The 16,599-nt window shown below is 43.3% G+C and overlaps 1 protein-coding gene across 2 annotated transcripts in view; it reads right to left on the bottom strand.

The window, feature by feature from the left end:
- Nucleotides 1-16,599, bottom strand: part of MEGF11 (multiple EGF like domains 11) — a gene marked incomplete at both ends in the record, with an annotated part of 187,512 nt that overhangs the window by 14,030 nt on the left and 156,883 nt on the right. Inside the window, 6 exons of one of the 2 annotated variants that reach the window (XM_079540713.1) lie at nt 1,429-1,547; nt 7,506-7,739; nt 7,883-8,011; nt 10,368-10,496; nt 11,206-11,334; nt 13,595-13,723. In XM_079540713.1, coding sequence (XP_079396839.1) covers nt 1,429-1,547; nt 7,506-7,739; nt 7,883-8,011; nt 10,368-10,496; nt 11,206-11,334; nt 13,595-13,723 — 869 coding nt within the window. The remainder of the gene's footprint in view (nt 1-1,428; nt 1,548-7,505; nt 7,740-7,882; nt 8,012-10,367; nt 10,497-11,205; nt 11,335-13,594; nt 13,724-16,599) is intronic. The other variant, XM_079540714.1, reaches the window with a different exon arrangement.

Raw genomic sequence — 16,599 nt, 5'->3', positions numbered from 1 at the left:
TACTTGGCTGGAGAACAGCAAGACAGGAGCTGCATATTTTTGGCCATCCTCCGCTACTCAGCACTGCAAAGCTTTCTCATGAATAAGTTAGATGCTGGGGGATGTAAAGGAGTAGTCAGGGCATACATTTTGATAAGTGCCCTAAAAATACCAGATCCATTTTTTTCCTTCTTTTCCAATGCCAGGACAACCTGCTGATCAACTACGAGAGGCAGCACTGCCGCAAGGCGGGCAGCTTTCACACTTGTCCAGATGTACCACTGGGTTTCATAGCTCTTTGGCAGCTAAATATTTGAAATTGCTGTGTGATCAGATAGCGCTGCGGGCTGGGAAATCAAGAGAGGTGCTTGCTTTGACCTTTTCCAACTTCACTGAAATTAGTGCAGTAGGATTAGTGGTCCAACTCCACACTCACGGTGTTCATCCTGAATCTGACATTATGAGCATTTGCACTTCCAACCTGGGGAGCAAAGCTGCACGATGCAAGGGGACCATCCACCTCAGAAAACATATTTACACATCTGTCTAAACTTTTCTCTGTGAAATCTCTAGAGCCAGCTTTGTTATTACAGTTTAATGAGATTGGTTTTTTTAGAACCCAGAAATGTCCAACAAGAGTACAAATGGAAATATTTTTGCATGCCCTGTTTCATTACATGGTGTCTTTTTGGCACCAGTTTTGTTCCCGTGGCTTCCCAGTGACCACAGCTACATTTGGATGAAGCCAATGCAGCCAGCAAGCACCATCATTTTTAAAGCTGCAGCCTTAACAAAATCAACTGCATTTCTTTTTTCTTCTGCTCCCTACCCTTCGCCTCACCTTGGCTTATTAAGTGTCCAATGGAAGAGCTGCCTTACTATTTACCACATCTCAGTCTATTGCTGAAGTGGTGAATTCAGTGTAATCCATGAGTGGCCCCAGGGAATCAATCGCACACGCAGGGATGTCCTCCTAGATGCCTGAGATTTCCAATCTGAAGAGCTCTGCTGAGAGCATGAAGGGACAGCACAGCTCTGAGCACCTCAGATGAAAACTGTGCTCACCCCCAGCACCTTCCCACATCTCTCTTGGTGCCAACAGCAAATCTGTGTGTCTGCTGATTTGGGAAATGATGATTTAGCCAAGTTAGATTCCTGACTTAATGCTTCATTGATTTGCTTTCATTATATTAATGAAGAATCACAATTATCTGGTTCTTTACCTTTCCTGAGATGCAAACATAGCCTATAGTTGCTTAGGAAGCAAGGCTTATTGACCATGGGCTGACGCTCCCATCAGAGGGCACAGAGATTACACAGACACACACAGGGAAGGCAGACCCTGTTGTGTCCATCAGAGGCACCATGCCAGCATCCAGCAGGCATTGCTTCGCTTTATTTCCTTGAACTGATAAGAACAGTACTGCAGTGGGGTGGGATCATATCTACCTTACTGGAGCTGCTCCCATCCAGATTACGGGGAAAGAAGCGCGAAGTCACACCGCATGAGAGAGTGTGGTAGCTTGGGTTGGAAAAGCAGTGCACACTGCTGCTACCTTGAGATACATCTGGGAAGAAAACAATCATCACAAATACTTTGGAAGCTGTAACGATTCTTCAGAAACTGAAAACACACGAGAGACAGTGAAGTTGAGAAACCCGATGAGCGCTGTGTCAGTGCTGTGTGCTATGCAGCATCTCCAGGTGAAACGTATTCTGCACATCATGGGGTGAAGCGTTGCAGTATTAGCATCAAGTATAAGATAAAAAAGCAACATAATTATGTGGCACAGCACTGTTCTTTTGAAGAACTTAGAGAAAGAAATAAAAATTCCTGACAATCCACCTGTGCTGTGCAGAAGGGAAGAAATGCAAAGCTCAGCGAATGGATGTTTAGTTTACAGCAGCTTCTTCCCTGGTTTAAGCACATGTAGGAGCCACTGGTGATAATAATCCTTTTAGCTATGAAGCAGAACTTTTTGTTCCAGGGTGTTATAAATCAATGTGCTATAGCTGTACCAAGAAGTCAAAAACACTTCCTATAGCTTGTTGTGCAAAGGCACAGAGAAAAAGTCGGGCAGTTACACCGTTACACACAGACCTCCTCAGCTATTTCCTTTCTTCAACTCGGCAACACGTTTACCAAACGAAGCAGTTTACCAGGAAACACATCATATCTCCACAGGTGGTTCTAAGGAAAGCATCACTGCCAGGCTGGCTTCAGCGTGACAACAGACAGACACATATTTCAAAGCTGCGCCAGAAGAAAGAGTGAAAAATCCAAACAACTCAAAACCACATCAATCACCACGCCCTGTAAGAAGTAAATACGTGGATTAGTTTTAATGAGCAGGGCTTCAACGGCAGAAGGGAGGTCAGCCCCAGAAAGGCATGCAGACGCAGAGGGCAGCTGCCAGTGGAGCTGGTGGGGAAGGGCACTGCCTGCAGGAGCCGCCTCCTCTGCCCTCTGCTCCTCTCACTCTGTACCTGCATTCCTGTGGCCGTGCACTTCGCTTTGCTGACATCTGGTGGAGATCTCGATTTAGCTTAATTTACTGCGAAATATCCCATTTCAAATAAGAGGTTTTAGCTGCAGGGTGTCTATTATGTAAGTGCTGGGGGAGGGACCTGCACGTGTGTGTGCAAATCTGACCCGGCATCTTTCTGCTGGAACATGCAGTGTGATTTTTGAGGTCACTGCAAAACCTTTTGGTCCTGGTTGTGTTCTGAGGATATTGCCAGCAAAGGCTCTCAGATCAGCACATGCTTCCGGGACTCAAACATTTTCATGTAGCTTCTTTTGGCTTGCCACCAATAACTTTCTGCCCAGCACAGCAGCTGGGGAGATGAGACAACCTGCCAGGGCTCTGCCACCTCCTCCCCCTTAACTCCATGATATGTGCAATAGTTACATACAAACAGCTGCTGCTGGGGGTCTGCAAATGAAGGCTGGGTCTGGGACCCAAAGACAGCTGCTCACACAGCCTTCAGCCTGCCCACGAGGTACTGTCTGCTCACTGGGGAGCACAGCTCCAACCCATGTTTTTCTGCTCTGCAGGTGAGTGTTCGAGCCTGAGCTCTCAGCGCTGCCTTCCCCTTCCCTTATCTGCTGTGCCCTCTCTCAGCTGCAAGGATCAGCCTGAAGAGAAGGAGGTCTGGCTCGCTGCTCTGCTGCCAGATAAGAGGTGCACACTGATGCTGCTGAGGCAGCTGACGCCTTACAAGTTCACACCCAGCTTATCTGGCCATAGCGCTTGTGCACCCGAAATGAGCTGAAGGAAAAGCCTCCCAGACTGCCCTGCTATTTAGCACTGTGCTGAATTAATGAATCTGAGCTCGTACACAAGTCTGCATCGCCAGAAATCTTGTCTTCCTTCATTGCATGCAGCCCCATATACTCAGAATTACTCCTTCTACACAGTTCCATTTGGCTGATACTTAAGTACCCACACAGGTTGATTTACCTTGATAGCACAGTCCATTTTCTACACATTTATTCATGAAGCTCTTACAACCACTGCCTGAAAATACATCAAATTCAAATCTAATGCTATCCCAGTACAAAAAAAAAAAAAAAAAAAAAAAAAAAAGAAAGAAAAACCTCTTCCCAAAGATGAGAATTTCATTCTACCCTGAATAGTGCACTGACTTAAATGGCTAAAAAGACAAAAAAAAGACAAAAAAAAAAAAAAAAAAAAAAAAGAACAATTTAAATTAAAACAAAATAAAAACAACCCCAAAGGTTATGTCAATGTTAGCATGGAGAGATCCATGCTGTGCAGGGCCCCATGGAGGCACAGTCCCACTGTGAGCCCCGGCTGCGCAGTGCTGGAAGGCACAGAGATCTGGATGGGAGCCAGAATGCTCCATCCCTTGAAGGACTGTGAGCCACGGCTGTGCGGTGACACAGAGAGCAATGATCCACATCCTGCAGTGGGAGGACAGGGGGGCATGGAAACGGGGAGTGAGCACTGCAGTAAATAGAACAGAGAGCTCGAGCTGCAAACTGGCATTGCTTTCTTCTTCCTCTCAGTTGGCTTCTTTGTGTGGATCTTCTCCACTCACTGAGTGTCAGTGGGGCAGCTGAAGGCTCAGGATGCTGTACTTGCATTGAGCTTTGCCCAGTTTTTGGCTCTCAGCATAGGAATCGCCCCTATCATAAAGTCTGTTATGACTCTGAGAAGACCTCCATCGTCACTTCAGCCCATAACCACACCTCTGTGCAAGTCCTGAGAAGAAATCTCTGCTGCTCTCCAGCACTACTGCATCATTTTCCCTTCTGTCCCTATGTCCTTGAGTTAACGATCCATGCTTTAAAATCCTCTATTGGATGCAATATATCATTCCCATGCTGGGAGCACTGTTCTGCTTTCAGGTTTATTGGGGACAGCCTGCTCTTAGATCCATGTGCAGTGGGTCAGCTTCCCAACATGGGTGGTTCTCCTTCCCACCAGTAGCTGTTAAGTGTGTTCTGCTGCCACATCCTTCATCCCCAGATACTGAATGGTCAGAGGGCTGCCCAGGGGCTTTCCTTTCCTATAATCTCCCTCACATATATGCACGCATTATCAGCATCTGCAGAGCTAAAGACACACAGACCCAAAACATCCTGCAGACACAGGTTATTGATTACAGCCTCCAGGAGCTACTGATCTGCACGTATGATACTCTATGACAGTGACACCACCACCCACACAACAGCAATGGTGGGTCAGGTTAACCACAGACCCATGTGGGGCTGGATTCTGCAATCACTGCTCAGGAGGAATTCCTGCCAAAGTCCATAGGTTTGCAAAAGATTGTATTCACTGCATGAGTGTATCTGCAGAGTATTCATTCTGTCCTTAATCCACACACGAGACTCCAGGCAAAAATCTCTGATGTATTCATTTAATGCTGCTACTCTCCTTCAGTGTCCTGCAATGCACAAATGCTCGTGCATGCCCACACATGTTGTTCTTGCCATCCAGCCGTGCTACATTCTCCATTTTTTATCTCTGATCTTGTCTCGGTTTTCATCCAGTTTTCTGATCAATGGAAGTGAAAGGCTGAAAACAGCACTGGCAAGGCCAAAGCTGGGAAGGTGCCCAATGGGTAGGAATTTTTGTAGAGCCACTGGAGCAGCATCAGAATTTGGCAAGGAGTTTGTGCAGAATCTGGAAATCTCCTCCTGAAAGATGACAACCAGAAACAGTGCTGATACCTGTAGACATGTTATAATGAGATGAAGATGCAGCATGGCTTCTAACTTCTCAGACTTCCTCTGCAAGAAACACAGCAGTTTGTCATGGGAGAGGCAGGAATGGATGGCTGACTCCTCAGCTGCGGCTTCTTGAGAGACAAAGTTTCTATTGCATGTAGCAACAGATTGCACAAAGACAAACCGAAAGGCCCAGCCTCAGCACACCCATCATTGAATGAGATGAACATGATGGAAACAGGACCAGTAGAGAACCTGGCACTTCAGCACTTTTACAAACTGAGCTGATACAGAGCAGCAATGCCAGCAAGAATTAACTGCAGTGCTGTGCCCAGAGCCCAGAAGAGGATCCCAGGTTCAGTGGAGCTGCAGGATGTGATCCCTCAAACATTTGTGATGTATCCAGGAACTCATCCGTCCCCAAGTGTTCTTTGCTTAAGTGTTGTGTGACAGCAGGAACACCTGAAAGGAATGTGAAGGACATCATACAGGAGGTTCTGTGCCTACAGAGGCATAACCAGCAGGACTGTGCTGGGCTCCAGCATCTTCAAATGTAAAGACTTTGTAGCTGAGGAGGAAAGTCATCTGTCTATCTTCAATCTGAAGGGTGAGAACTTCCTTTCACAGCATTGCCTTTCTTCAGACTTCTTGCAGAGCGTGAGACTGGGATGCCATCAGATCGACTGGGAAATCTCCATTCATGGTAAAGTACGGAGAAAAAACAAGGCTGTCTGGAAGGAGAAGCTCAGTGACTGCAGTCAGGAACTCCCAGCCTCAGCAATATGCCTTATTTGCAAATTTCTAAGTTGTGCCTCTTCAACACGCTGGGTTACACATCCATTGACTAGAAGAGCTCACAAATAAATTATGTGAAACAGGCTTTGTAAATAAAAGGATAAAGTGTCAACATGAACGAAATGGATGGCTGAAAAGTTCAGAACAATTTCCCGTGCCAACAGCTGTGATTTGCTCTCTTGGAACTTGGAGCCCTGCTGTTGCTGAGATGTGCCACGGTTCTCTTTTGCAAGTTCATGGTCTGGCTCTTCAAATGATGTAGAAATGACAAATTTCAGGCCAAATCATACTGGCAACCAGCTAAGGATCAGATGAGCCCTCTTTGGCACCGTTTTCATAAATTTCTTACCCAAATCAGCAGCTTAAGCAAGAGTCTGCAAAGCTAACATTCAAAAATAAGGCAATGAGAGGAGGTCCAAGGCTGATTTTTTTTTCCTCTCATCTTGTAGCTGTGAGAAGAAGGAATGTTCCAGTATAAACCCGAGTGATCTAAAAATGAGTTTAGGCAGCAGTGTTTGGCAGACAGTAACATCTGCTTGGTGGGAGAGCCTCCTTCCAGGTGCACCCAGGGCAGAGAGGCGCAGAATGCAGCCATGCCACTCCAGGACAGCACAGAGGGCAAACCAGGGGCAAGAGGCTGGGCCTTGTGCATCCTGACTATAAAGCAGAAAGAAAAAGGCAATGCAGAGCTGAGAAAGCAGAGGTGCTGGGTCAACTTCTGCCTGTCTCAGGAGCTGGTATTTACTAGGATTTAAAATTCCAGCCTTACAGCCATCCAAAGGGAGATGCAGCAAAGAGCAGACAGAGAACAGCAAGTGCTGAGCAGATCCTCACTGGAGACAGGCTGGAGGAAACAAGAAGGAAGCAAAACCACCTCCCACCTGGCTTCCTACCTGAGATCGGCCACTGAGGAATGAAGAATAACAGCAATGAAGTTTAGCCAATCTGTTAAGATAAACTGATCTCCAGACCAGAAACAGAAGATGGAAAGAAGTGAGAAATCAATCAGTGCAACTTTTTTTTTTTTTTTTTTTTTTTTTTTAAACTTAAATAACCTCCCCCTTCCTCGCTCCTGCTTTTATCAGCTCCAGGGAAGAAAATTGACACCAGCTGTTTCAACGGCAGGGGTTGGTCTGCACCCAGAAGGGACAACAGACAGCAGGGCTCAAATCAGAAACAGCAACACAGACAAAAGTAAAACCTTAATACTAATCCAGTCAACTCCATTCCTCACCAAAAGTCATCTGAAGGTTTCACAGAGGAAAAATAGGACTTCATATATTCCATGCAGCATATTTCACATCTAGGTCTATCCACTGTCTTGTAAGTAATGTTTCATACATGAAGCAGCTTCAGTCAATTTATGTTGTATTTGCTTTCCTGTCTCTGCTAAGTGATCATGGTATTCGGAGCAAGAATAGAAGCATCATTATTTCTGACACTCAGTAGCATGTTATACATCACAGGAGCTTGATTTCCTCAACATACAGGAATACGAGTCAGTATTCGATTAACATAAAAAGACCCTTACCAGAAAGTGAGTAATCTGTATTAGTCATCCTCATGGCTGGAGTGTAAGATACACTTGGCATGTCATGGCCCTTCTCCTTCTGTTTCCGTCGATACCACACAAACAGTGCCAGCAAGACCATAATAATTAGAAGGAGAATAATAATTCCAATGATTGCTCCCACTGAGTGCCTCTCTGATCCAAGAGCTGGACTAATTTTAGTATAGGGGTTTAATTCTTCCATCATAAGAGCCGCTGTTAAAAGTAATTCATAACACACTGTAAATTGAATCGCGCAATTCATTTCTGAGATTTTTAAGTACATCATTGTTAACAAAAACAAAACAAAGAGGGACAGAGGGAGAGAGAGAGATTTTACAGATAGAATTGCACTGTACCTTGATCACATCTGATTCCTTTGAAGCCCGGACTGCAGTAGCAAGTACCTGTGACATGGTCACATGTAGCATTATTCATGCACTCACAGAGTTGTTTGCAACCATAACCAAATGTTCCTGGTGAGCACTCTGGGAAGCCAAAGAAAAGATTGGAAAGAATCCTGACTTTCTGGAGGAAGAAGGTGAGATCCTCGCCATGGAAATTCAGCAGAAAATCACCCTTGTCTCACTAGGATAACTCCCCAAGGTTGCATTGCTACTTGAAGCAAGAGACAAATGGATGTGGTGTACAATTTGTGGTACAACGTATTAAGCTGTAACTTTCCTTCAGGAAAAGCCACACAAGACTTCTCAAGGATGAAACCAACAGCACACGCACACTTGAAAAGCCTTGATATATATTACAGGTGTATGGAATTTAACAGGGCATGATCTCAGAAGCTATAGAAAATATCTTGAAAGAGCATAGCATATGCACATTCTTTTCCTGGGGGGACTGCAAATAGAAGTTTTAATGTACTTTCACATGAACACAGCAGACTTTTACCAAACAAATTCTGCATACTTTCATATTTATCCCCAATAGTGCTAGAAGACTAATATCGCATTGGAGATGGACTTACAGAACTGAGCATCTGAATGATTCGATTTGCTCCGTTTCTGCATTAGGATTCCTAACATGGAAGGAATTTCTATCCTGTTTCTGTCAGAGACAAAATGATTGAATGTCCAACTGAGAAATTTATTCATACAATTACTATGATGGGCTATTATGATAACTCCGTAGACAGCTTACTAAATTTCTCGAGGCAACATTCAACAACAAATTGAAAGAAGCAACTTCTGTCATATCCTTGTTATTTCTGGAGGGAGGGCATCACGGAATGCATGCACACTTGCTATGATCTGGGAGAACATGTGGCTTCTTGAGTGTCACTGCCACATTTTGCACAGGGTGACAATACCTTCCCAGTGCCAGTCTGTAAGCAAATTCCAGTTACCTAACGTTAATATGAAGTGATGAACATTAGCCTGTATCTTTTTAAGGAGTATAGCCTAAATTTTTGGACTGCACCGCAGAAACGATGTTTGCACTTTGGCATTTCATCTGTAGCGTGGTGCAACTGCCCATCCAGGGATTCTGAGAAGGAAGGAGTCTTAATACAGACATATTAGACCTAATACTTTTAAATAGTAGAAAAGCAAATAACTGAATGCATTAGTAGTTTGGATAGAAAATAAAATCTCAAGCTTTGTAGAAAGGTCAAATTAGCAACGTCGTTTCTTGCATAAAACCTTGTGTTGTGATTCAGTTCTACTATGAAACTTCACACTTCCCTATTTATTCATAGGTAAAGGTGCACACGAATTCACAGTAAGTTGGCTGCTCACAGAATTACAGCGGTGCCGTCCGTAATCCCCACGAGCATGCAGATTTGATCCTGAGACACACACTTGGATGAATGTTAAGTATGTGCAAATGGAAAAGATGTTCATGAATTGAGTTATATGTCCTAATGCACTCATAAAGATCTGTGCAGTAAGCTGCAGGGAAGCTCTGAGGTAGGCCTTTGACTTGCAAAGTTAGCAGGAATGTTTAATTGCATTACCTACTGCCAAAAAAAGAAGAAAAAAATATATCTGTGGAATTAATGCCCTGGTAAGGTGAGATAGATTTCATCCTGTATTTAGAATCCAAGTTAATGCATGAAAATTTTCTTTTGATTTACTATACTGGACAAACAAGTAATTTTTCAACTGCAGCATATACAGTTTCCACAGCCCTAAATCTTTATCCTTAAAAGAAACCATTTGGCACAGTGTGCTAAATATGCCAGCGAGACGCTGACAACAATTACTGTAAGATATGCAAGCACTCTTGCAAGGTAATTGAAGTTCATTGTTAAACACTTGCTCACTATTCAAGTTAACTGCAATCCTTCCAAAAATGACAAGCAGCTTTTGTTTCCTTGATCTGTTTTCAATGTACACATGAATCTTTATTTGGTCCGCATCTACAGTGTAACAACTTTGTCATGGAAACCTCAACTTTCCTTGGAAGTCAGAGAGTGGAATGACTCTTTTTGAACTCTTCTGTCTTCCTTCATGCTTGGGGAAACCCAATGCTGTTGCACTCAATAGTGTTAGTAAGGCATGATGCAGTTTGGGGTTCCTATCAATCAGGTACAAGTAAAGTGGTTTGGGAAGGCTGCCTCCACTCAGTGCTGGCTGTGAGACAGGCTTTGATCCCACCTAACTTCATGCTGTGAGAGGAAAGGCCCAATCTGCAGTGGATTCACCGTACTTCACTGCCCTAAAACAGACCGGCTGGCTTTTCAGAGATGCCTTCCTTTCCCTACATATGATGCAAGGTGCCTGATTGAGGCTGACAGACACGCGCACCTCAGTCCACAGCTCATTTTTGCAAAGGATTCTGAACTCTTCCCCACAAGAAATGGCAAAATGAAGTCATGCTGCTACTTACTTTGCTCACACTGTTTGCCTGTGAATCCAGTCCTGCACGTGCACTGCCCAGTGACGTGGTCACAGTCTGCTCCGTTCTGACACTGACACACGTTGGCACAGTTTTTTCCATAGAAAGCAGCTGGGCAACCTTTCAGGAAGAAGAGTAAGGAAAGATGAAGAAATGAACTGAAACACAAACTCAAATATGTTAACAGCATAAAATAAATGAGCCTATAAATCTATGGATTTTCAGCCTGTGTATATCTAACAACATGTATTTGATGATCTAAATGCAGAGCTACCACAGCAGCCGATTTTCTCGCAGTAGTGTTTCTCCTGTCTTACAGAACTGCCTTTTAAGCACTTAAGAAGAATAAAAACTTCACGCATCCACACAAACTACATTTTCAAGGAGTGAAAGAAGACAGCTGGAAAGAAACTCTGTAAGAGGCCATAGATCAGTTGGTTACTTGCAAGTGGAAGAGCCCTCTCAGAAGGCTCACTGGAACGTGATCTCCCCTTCTGTGCTGATAATTTTGCGCTGGTGAGAGGAGAAATCTCACACATTTTCCTAAAGCTGACAAATGTTTTCCAGGGCTTTACAAAACACGGAAAAGAACGGTACAGATTCTGACAATGAATCAATAACCTAAATGGTCAGACCCTCATTTTTTAGCATGCTGAGGGCATAAAAAGCCTCAAGAAGCTTCAGGACACTTTCCTTGGAGTGACAAAAGTTATCCACTAGCATGAAGCAGGTGGTATAGCAGCAAGAGTGCAATACTTGGAAGAGACACGAGGTAGCAGCACACACTTTGACAGATTCCTTGACAAAATAGCACATCTGAAAGGCTTACGCTGTGTGCAGTAGAGCCCAGTCCAGCCATGAGTACATCTGCATTCTCCATCATAAGGGCTGCACATTGCTCCATTGTGGCAGTTGCATGAATGAAAGCAATCCATGCCCCAAAAACCTGGGGGGCAAGCTATGAAAATAAGAAACATTTATCAGCAGTGATATGGCTTTAGTGCTGTGGGGAACAATGGTAAAGAGAGCCTGCAAGAAGCAGCAAAGGCAGAACATCGTATCGTGGTACTTGGCATCACTGCAGCTATTCCCTCATCACAACCAGTTCTCCCATGCCAACAACTGTTCTGAAAACCCAGAATGCAAGCCTACAACCTCACCCACGCTGCCAAACCTGCATTTCTTCTCCATGTAGGTCTGCTCTGTGAGCAGAGAGTAACCCTGCAATGGGGCTGAGTGCTCCAGCAGTGCTCCCTGCCTCACTGGCACTATTTCTGAAGACAATTCAGACAGGGTTTATAAGATATGGAGGTAATTTAATTTTCTTTTTGATATTCAGAAATTCTTGCATAATAAAGCACAGCTATTCGTGGTTTACTTGTGCTATGCAATCAACTGCTAAAATTACCACATTCATTTGAAGCGCAGAGCACTGCTCAAATTATGTAAAAATGTAAAGAAAACTTCTTTCAGTATGAATTCCCATCCACAAAATCAGATTGCTTTTGTTGATGGGGCCAATATTAAATTAAAACCTCCAGGTCTGTTATATATTTCTGCAAGTACAATATTAATACATTTTCAAAAGTTATTGTAAGCCTCCCTCCAAAACCGAATGCAGTAAGTTACAGTCATTAGTGCTAGACTAAAAGATCCAAAATGATGATAACCCTTCAATATAACAACTATATTTTTGCTTTAAAAAGCACTTTCCATTGCTGCCTATTAAAGGCATGAATTCATAAGGCATGGTTCCCAGGAAACCTGAAAGTAGAGAAACGGTGCCTATTTCCACGCCTGCCACTGGCTGCAATTCTGACGATAAATGCAAGTTTCTGGCACAGGACACACACAGCCAAAGCCAGAATGAATAGCAAAAAACCTGCCGTGACGTAAATCAAACAAAAGGTCCCTGAACTCACACAATGTACAGCTGAGCAGGACTTGGCCTAAAGCGTTCGTGCTACAAGCAACCAGAAATACTTTTGAAAAGGCTTTGTAAGTTAGAGCCGTGGGTCTGCGTGCGTCTCCAGAACTGGCTCTGGAGCCAGAGCTAAAATTATCTCCTTTGTGGCTCCGTCTCTCGGTCATCCCAGGTTAGCTGCTGCGAGGGAGGATCGCTGACAGCTCAGCGCCAGGCTCCGGAGCTGCAGGCCAGGACCCCAGGAGCCGGGTGTGAGGCCAGCTCTGCGCCAGGAGGTTTGCCCTTTCTTTGCAGGAAGGTAACTGAGAAAAGCACCAGGCTCCTGCTCTGCCAGCCCAGAACACCAAGCAGCCATCCCCGCGTCCTCCTGACTCCAAACTGGCAGTTGTTGCTACTCAACTGGCCTGCCTCCCTGAGGGAGAAATCTCATCCTTTCTCAAAGTTAACAGAAACTAACAGTCATTTCTCAATTACATGGCTAAACATAATGAGGAATCTGTGCAGCTTTCTGTCTTTTTTTTTTTTCCTTTTTTTTTTTTTCTTTTGAGTGACAGCAATATTCTGCTCGTGGAAGACACACAATAAAAGTAAAATTACAGCCGTCTGTTTTTATCCAAATCCCACTTTATCACTTGAAGTTTAATATATTTTACTCTGGAATGCTGTCTAATATGCTAGTTGTATCCTGAATATGAAGTAACATTTCTGAATGATATGATATTGCTTCCCTCTGTGATCTATCTTCAATTAAGGGATGCTCTCAGGAAATGACACTTTGGGATCAACAAATGCCAATCTTCCACCTGGGCAATTTTTGAGAATAAAACCCTCCATCCCACCAAGCCCACTTTGACTTTTACAATTAAATTACATTTAATAGAAACATTTCAGTTGCCTAATTTCTCAGTTCTGTGGGCTTGATACATGAAAACATTTACTGGTTAATAATTTCTAATCTAATAAATGAAAGAAAGTGATTTCAAAAAATAAATAAAAGGGAATCCAGATAGAAATTAAAAGGGAGCGTGAAGCTTTCTTTTCTGATAAGAGCTTGTGACCTCTCTTTCCTGTAATAGAAGCCAGTGACTGCTTCTGCAAATTCCAAATGCATATAAACTAATTCAAGCCAAAGCTAACTTAGATTAATTAAAAGAAATAAGCTATAAAGAGAGTAAGGCACTGGCTGCTGTAATACTTCAGGGATTTCCCTAGAAACTGCCTTTAACTTTCCGAAAACACTAAACAGGAAAACATGTTATTCAGAGCAGAGATGGAGAATTAACACTTTGCTCACTCTGGGAGCAGTCCTTCCCTATCCAGCCTGGAAAACACTGGCACGATCCATCGATGGGGTTGCACGTCCCGTTCTCGGTGCACTGGCAGAGCTCAGCACAGTTCTTCCCATATTTTCCACTGGGACACACTGGAAATACAGAAGAGTTTAATGAAGGCTTCATAGTGAGTATTAGGAAGTCACAGGATTCAACATTTAGCAATTAGAGAGAAAAGTAATTATGACATTTTTATTTGCTGCAGACAAGAGGGCAAATTTTTTATGGAAATAAGGAAAAGGCAGAAGAAAGCATTCACATCCGCCGTGTTTGCTTGTTTCCCAGGCATAAAAGCAGTGTGAAAAAGTCATCTTGAAATCCATTTGCCTGCCAGAAAATGAATCTAATACAGCCAGAAGATTATCATTATGGAAGGATGCTGAAAGGAGCAGGTATTGGGGGAGGACGAGGAGAAAAAAGCTGTCGGTCCCCACAGCTAATTGCTGAAGTTGGAAGAAAAGAAACTCTGCTTTTCTTCCAGAATCATCATGTCGCAGCCTGTGCACGGTGACATAAAACTAACAGACAGGTATATCTTCAGCCTCCCACCGAATTATTGGAAATCTTTACCATTAAAGTTGATGGAAAGCTCTGCTCAGCAATGAATGAAATGTTTAATTTCACTGCTCTCATTGGCTGCGTTCCCTGACAAAAACAGATGTATTTTCAAAACAAGATAAAACACACCGTCCATCTCTGCAAAGAGTGTAACAAATGGAACTGGACTTCCATCCTTACAAATAACAACGATGTCAAAAAAGTGATTAAAGCACTCCCTGAATTATGCAACCAGTTTACCACTTCAGCCTCTCTCTCTCGCTCATATGCAGTCTCTGCAGGTGACCTCAATCTGCCCTGATTGCAAATCAGCTGCAGATTGAAATCCTGAGCTGTGACTCATTTGCTTTTTTACAATAGGCCACCTTCCACTCTTAATATGGCACAACCCTAGGAGTAGTGCAAAAACAACAGTGCGTGGTCCAGCTGCAGACTTATCTGTAGGAATGGATAAAATTGGCTTTCGAATGATGTGCTAAACAGAACAGTTCTCTACCTGAAAAGAGATAAAACTAAATACAATATGAAGACACAATGAACAATACACAGACACAAAAAGAAGAAGGAAAGAAAAGGCCTCATATCACAGAAAGAGCAGAAACTAAAAAGATCTGTCAGGTTTTCATATGTGCTACACAATTATTCACTTCCAGTGCTCTATACAGAGCAGTTCAATGCAATAATTTTATTGCATCTTTAAGATGGAGATAGATAACATCGCTTATAGGAAGCCTGGATTTTTTATACATACAAAAAATAGTTCTCAAAAGACTTAAAATAGGAGCTGATTTACACTGCAGTGCAGAATGCTAATGAATCAGGAAAAGATTTGTGATCCAAACATGGACGCTGACAAAGCCAACAGGTCACACTTGATAAAGAAATGCTTCAGTCTGGCACAGCGAGAGCCAGCAGAGGGGTTCCTACCACGTGAGCACCCCTTGTCCTATGAAATAGCATGCAGCCCTCCAGGGTGGCAACACAGAGGGATTACAAAGCCTATCCTGCCCCAGGGGCTGCTCTCATTAGGTGAAGTATCCCAGCCCTGGACTAACACAGGGACTCCCTTGTCAAGTTGTGAGACCCAAATACAAGCACTTCTCAAAATGCTTCAAACATTTCAAACTAAGCTGCAGAGTAAGGACTAACACTGCCTTCCTCAGGACCAATCTGATTGTACGACACAGCCAGAGATGTTAATTAGCAATAAAAGCTCTGAAGTGGGACTGCAATTCCCCGTAGAATGTCAGCTGTGCTCTAGCAGCGATAACATTGTTCTAGCAGCGATAACGTTGTTATCAATCCATCTTGCTACATGATTGGGAAATATATTCATAAAACAGCTGCTTAGTTGTGTGCTGCTTTGAATCTGTAGTACAACCATGTTACCCTGTGCAGTTTCAGAGGTTACAAAGCTCCGTGCACGCACGTGCTGCTGCTTCTGGAGTCGCATCCCTGCTGCCAGAAAAGGGACAGCACAAGGGGATGGAAATTCAGAAGTGAAATCTTTGTTTCACGTTTTTCTAATGGAAAACATTAATTAGCATTTTTCTCTCGACAAAATAAAGTTACATGCTAATTCATTATGACAAACTGCAACACAAATTGATTTTAATTAGGACATGAATATTTTAAAATTAATTTGCCGGGTAGATCAACATTTCAAAGTAAAACCAGAAGTGCTGAACATCTGAACAAAAATAAAATAGAATTTTCTTAAGAGGATAATTAGCCCTGCTTACGCTTTGAAATCTGGTTAACTTTTCATATAAAATGGACAAATTCACTGAAATATGTTCATTTTAATAAATTAATTCGTATAATGTTTAGTTGACTATATGGCATAGGGAAAAGAAAACATGGTTACATTTAATCTGTTTAATGACTTTGCCTAAGTACTGTCTGCAACTTCTAACTTCCCCAAAAGCAGGTCATTAGAAAGTGTCAGTTCAATTTTTACAGGGATGGTGACTTCACAGGGGCAGCGGCCATTAGGAATTATCTCTTTTAAATCTGCAGGCAGAAAATACCCCCAGAGGTATGCAGCAACTCAGGCTCTGCAGAACACTGGAAAGATTTTAGGATAAGACTCAACACGGAGCTTTTGGGTAGAAGTGGACTGCCTTCTAGAGGCAAAGAGTGCAGTGATGGGCACAGGGAGAGCAGAGGTTACCCTTAACCTGTGAACATGAGCTCTTTTCCACTGCCCCTTGATGTTTCTGTCTCCTTGCTCCTGCGTTTGGGTGTTGTGATTTCAGCTGTTCCCACAGTCACGCTCTAGATGTTGTTAATATTGCTGAGGCATTAACTCAGTCCTTGGGTTGGTGTACCTGAGTTGGCCTCCACCTCAAGAAACAGAGCTCCTGCTGAAAGAGCATGTGAAAGTGTCATCAACATTTAGGCTGTGACG

This window comes from Tetrao urogallus, assembly GCF_951394365.1.
Source record: "Tetrao urogallus genome assembly, chromosome: 11".
Lineage (NCBI taxonomy): Eukaryota > Metazoa > Chordata > Aves > Galliformes > Phasianidae > Tetrao > Tetrao urogallus.
The sequence above is the reverse complement of the archived record's forward strand: the minus strand, read 5'-3'. Positions and strand labels throughout refer to the sequence as shown.